Consider the following 4430-nt stretch of genomic DNA (forward strand, 5'->3'; position numbering starts at 1 on the left):
ACATACATGATACATACATGGAGTTATACAGTATTAAGCAAACCTGTGCATTACCTTCATTCATTCATGTTATATTTATTTGTTGTGGACCCATGTGAAAAGAAACCCTGCACAACTATTAAACTAGTACATAACTTATTACCAGAAGCTATTACAATATGATCATTACATATTTATAATAACAATAATCAAATCAATATCATTTTGAAAGATATAACACTATGCATGTTAGAAAATGTAGTTAAATTGAAGGGAAGTTTTAAAAAAAAAAAAGTTCTGCATTGGATTCCATTCAACAAAACAGGTTTTGAAGTGAAACATTCTCTCAAACAGGCTGGGTTTTACTTCCCTGCAGCTCTGCTCCTCGACTCTCCACTTGAGAAATCCTAGCTTAGGCAGTATCACTGAGAGTCTGGATATTACACCACAGGCATTGAAAAGACGAGCCCAGTCTGCTTGAGTACTCTTGAGTACAGTCATCTTGTGAAAGACTCGACACACTAGATCAGGCTCCCATTAAACCACAGAAAGGTTTTAAAAATGGCCACGGCCATGATTAGGAAAGAACCTGCAGGGTCATATTCCCTAAACTGAAGAGGTGACTTCCAAAACAAGCTCTGCTAAGGCCTGAGATATCGTTTTCTGAAGTTCATTAAGTGAACAGGGATGTTAAGTTTAAGAAAGCAGAATACATTTGTATGAAACTTTGTTTTTTATTCTGGTAATTGGAAGCAACAGCATGCCATTAACTGCTTTCCCTGCTCTTAAGACCTTATATAGATGAACCATTAAGATACCTCCTTAGTTCTTGCATAATCTTTGACCATAGTCAATAGTGGACAATCTACCTATCATCTTCGTTTATTACAGGTATCCATTGTCTGGACACCGACCATGGACAAAATGAAATCTGCTGATCTGAATTATTAGTTTTACCATGACTGGACCTTACAGGAGAGTTTAAACACAGAAATGGATAAGTAGGACAGAAAACAGAAAGGGGACAGAAGAAAAGTGATCTAGAAAAAACCATTGGACAGCTCTTTGAAAGATGTTTCATTGACCGTATAAGAGGTTGGGAGCGGACGCCCGCAGCTCGGTGCCTTTGAGGGCAGGCTTGAAGTCCAGGGTGGTCATCTTGTTGTGACACGGGCAGGTGGAGGCTTTACTGTAGGCCACCGAGTCCCTCTTGCTCTTGTTCTTCAGCTTTCTGCTGCAGCGCAGGACTCGATTGGCAATGAGGTAGATGATCTCACAAACGCTCAGCACGATGCAGAGGGCAGAGGCGCCCACCATGAAGTAGGTGAAGATCTTCTTCTCCGTCGGGCGGCCGATGTAGCAATCCACCACGTTGGGGCAGGGTAGGATCTCGCACTTCACCAGGCGGGGAAGGTAGAAGCTGTCGTAAATGTGGTGGAGGATGTAGAGGAAGCCTATTTCGATGCCCAGCTTGGTGAAGAGGCTGAGCAAGTAGGTCCACCAGAGCCCGCCATGCTTCTTCCCGGTGTTCTCGTACAGGTTGGAGCTGTTCTCTCCATGCCTCTGTTTGTGCTTCTTCTCGCGGTCCTCCCTGTAGGCCACGTGCATGACCACCAACAGCGAGGGGCAGGTGACGAAGATGAGCTGCAGGGCCCACAGGCGGATGTGGGAGATGGGAAAGAAAAAGTCGTAGCAGACGTTGGTGCAGCCTGGCTGCTTGGTGTTGCAGTCAAAGTCCTTCTGCTCGTCGCCCCACACTTTCTCGGCCGCCACCACGTACACCAAGACTCGGAACACAAAGACCACAGACAGCCAGATGCGGCCAAATGCCGTGGAGTACTTGTTGACCCCACTCAGGAGGCCTTGGAGCGTCTTCCAGTCCATGGCAGTGGCAGTAGCAAATCTTCTTCTTCTTCTTCTTCTTCTTCTTCTTCTTCTTCTTCTTCTTCTTCTAATGAAGGCAGCTACAGCAACAGAAACCAGCTGGAAAACTGAAGATAAGACAATGAGTAAAGTAAGGCAAAGTCTAGTAGTGTGCCAACAAATGCAAATGTATAACTCTACCGAAAACATTCCAAAGCCAATATCCTGCACCAGGGAAAATAATACAAAAGAGAAACTGCAACACTCTCCTAAGAAAACTAATCCAAACACAAAGGCACTGGTCGAATAGTTTGTCTACTCGACTAAGTGGTTTCACTTTATTGTTGTTTATCACCATGAAACACCTTGCTTGGCGCATACTTGCAGAAGTAGGAGGTTACAAATCCAAGCTATGTTATACGAGAAAGGTTATACTTTAGTTATAATTATAGCTATCACACACTTTATAACAACTTACATAGCGAGCAGAAATATTTCAACACAGTCAGCTAGGAAGGTGTGTGTAAAATTGCTATCTTAGTCAATAGTATAAATCGAAAAAGTCCATATAAATAAAGTAGTCCTATAGAAAAATAAATTAATTAATCTAAAGATACCAGTAGGGCATTGATTACAAAGACTGGGCTGCTGCAATATGAGGAGACAAACTATGTGTGCATGTCTTTGTTACTTCGAAATGAATGTATACTTTCTTTTTGGTCTGCATTGATGTGCTTTTTATTAAAACGCTCTCATTCCAATTCCAAATCGATTGGGTTTTTGCCTAGAACCCTTATTCTCTTTAGGGTCTGTATTTAAAAAAAAAAAAAAGCATCAGCAACTGCTCATAATGCGTTTAATGTTAATTGCAGAATAATAATAATAATAATAATAATAATAATAATAATAATAATAATAATAATAATAATAATGTAACGGCGTAAATTCAACCAGCTTTTTTTTTTTTAACTTTCGTTGACAAACGTTTTGGATAATTGTCTATCTTTTAACTTTCGTTGACAAACGTTTTGGATAATTGTCTATCTGTATGAAAAAACACACTGGATAACACCTTACAACTACAACTTGTAGATTACAACTGTGTAGGCAATCGATGTTACTAACACCGCGTCTAAATAATCTTGTTTTTTTTTTTGTCAGGACAAAAAGGGATACTGCTGTAATTTCACTTGAGAATGATAACACACAGAGCAAACAAACTAATAGTTTATTACTCACCTTTAAAGCAAACACACACACTCCATCTTTGTTCTTCTAATATGAATCCTCGGTTTTAGAGTTTCAAAATTCTTAAACGTTTCTGAACTCTCTTCGCTGACACACGCAAGGTAGGTCGTCCACATTCGCTAGTGGAAACAAGTTAACTTTTGTTACAGACTTCAGGGTGTGGTCTCGAAAGAATGCAAGCTCCCCCATTCGTGGAGAGGGCTGCTCGGACCGGTTAACGTGTATGCACATAAACACCATATCAAATTCACATTAAGGTAATTAACTGAACAAGAGATGTTTCGGTTTATTTTTGGCAATACACTTGCTTGGTTTGTTTTGGCTTGCCCCGAGCAGTGCACAGCGCACAATACCCCCCCGCCTTTAATGAATTCATTATTGGTGTCTGTTTGCTACATTCTATTGAGAAAGCACACTTATTGGACTGTCCAGTTCATCACATTTCCTTATTTCAGCTGTAAGGACGCATGTTTGCGCCAGCTTTGGAAGCCTGTTTGCCAAGTCACGTAGGAGAGTGATTGTGAGACAAATAATCGCAGACTCCAGTAACTACTTGCGCCAGTACTTCAGGAGGTTATAAATGACACAAGCAGACTCTGTTATAGTTCAAGATGACACAAAGCAGAAGGCGATTGACGCGTTTTGTTCAAGTCTAAAGTGTATCTAATGATTAAACAAGAACATGTTGCAAAACAACCTTTTACGTCCAAACAGCTGTGTTACTACGAGGCACAGAAACTAACCACTGCGTAACTCACATTATTCTCCGATCTGTTCACTACCCCTGCTTGTCAAATAGGTGACTTGTTTGGATTCAACAAATTAAACCTGAGTACTGTGGTAGAGTCACACCAAGGCACTGAAAAGCTAACCAAGGTCCCGCTCAACAGGAAACAAAGCGGTCAGATCAGGAGATACTTATTTTGTATCTGCTTTGTGGTAGCTAACCGTTCCCCACTGTAATTCAACCCATTTGGACGCTGTGAACAATATCTTTTGTGTGAATACTCTTTAAATGAACTATGTCAGGAACAAGCCTTGATTTTCAGATTGGGCACAGAGTGGAAAGCTATGAAGAAACACCCAGAAGCATTCCTCTCACCTGTCTAGTTCTGTTTCTTTAAGAGGGAGGGGTATTGGGTTACAAAACAGCACACCAAAGCTAATTGTTGAAACACATTTAGCAGCTTCTCATACTCTCTCAGACTTTCTTTACACTTGATTGTTTAACATACGCTTTCATGAACAAAAAGACTCTTTGGAAGTTAAATATTGATTGAATTGTATGGAGATAATAAAAGGAGTAGAACTGGACAAGGTGTGCCCTAATGTGTGGGGAG

The 4430-nt window shown here is 40.8% G+C and overlaps 1 protein-coding gene across 1 annotated transcript; it reads right to left on the reverse strand.

Moving 5' to 3' along the window:
- Positions 1-3226, reverse strand: LOC121303414 (gap junction beta-3 protein-like). Its single transcript, XM_041234116.1, has 2 exons — positions 3082-3226; positions 1-1970 (listed from the first exon to the last, which is right to left on the reverse strand). Exon 2 carries the CDS (start codon positions 1861-1863, stop codon positions 1057-1059), a length of 807 nt encoding a protein of 268 aa, XP_041090050.1. The 5' UTR covers positions 1864-1970; positions 3082-3226; the 3' UTR covers positions 1-1056.
- Between the last annotated feature and the right edge of the window lie 1204 nt (positions 3227-4430).

This window comes from Polyodon spathula, chromosome 32 (genome assembly GCF_017654505.1).
Source record: "Polyodon spathula isolate WHYD16114869_AA chromosome 32, ASM1765450v1, whole genome shotgun sequence".
NCBI lineage: Eukaryota > Metazoa > Chordata > Actinopteri > Acipenseriformes > Polyodontidae > Polyodon > Polyodon spathula.

What these genes read in the sequence shown, in the direction of transcription:
- LOC121303414 (XM_041234116.1), bottom strand. Translation starts at nt 1,863, where the DNA reads ATGGACTGGAAGACGCTCCAAGGCCTCCTGAGTGGGGTCAACAAGTAC.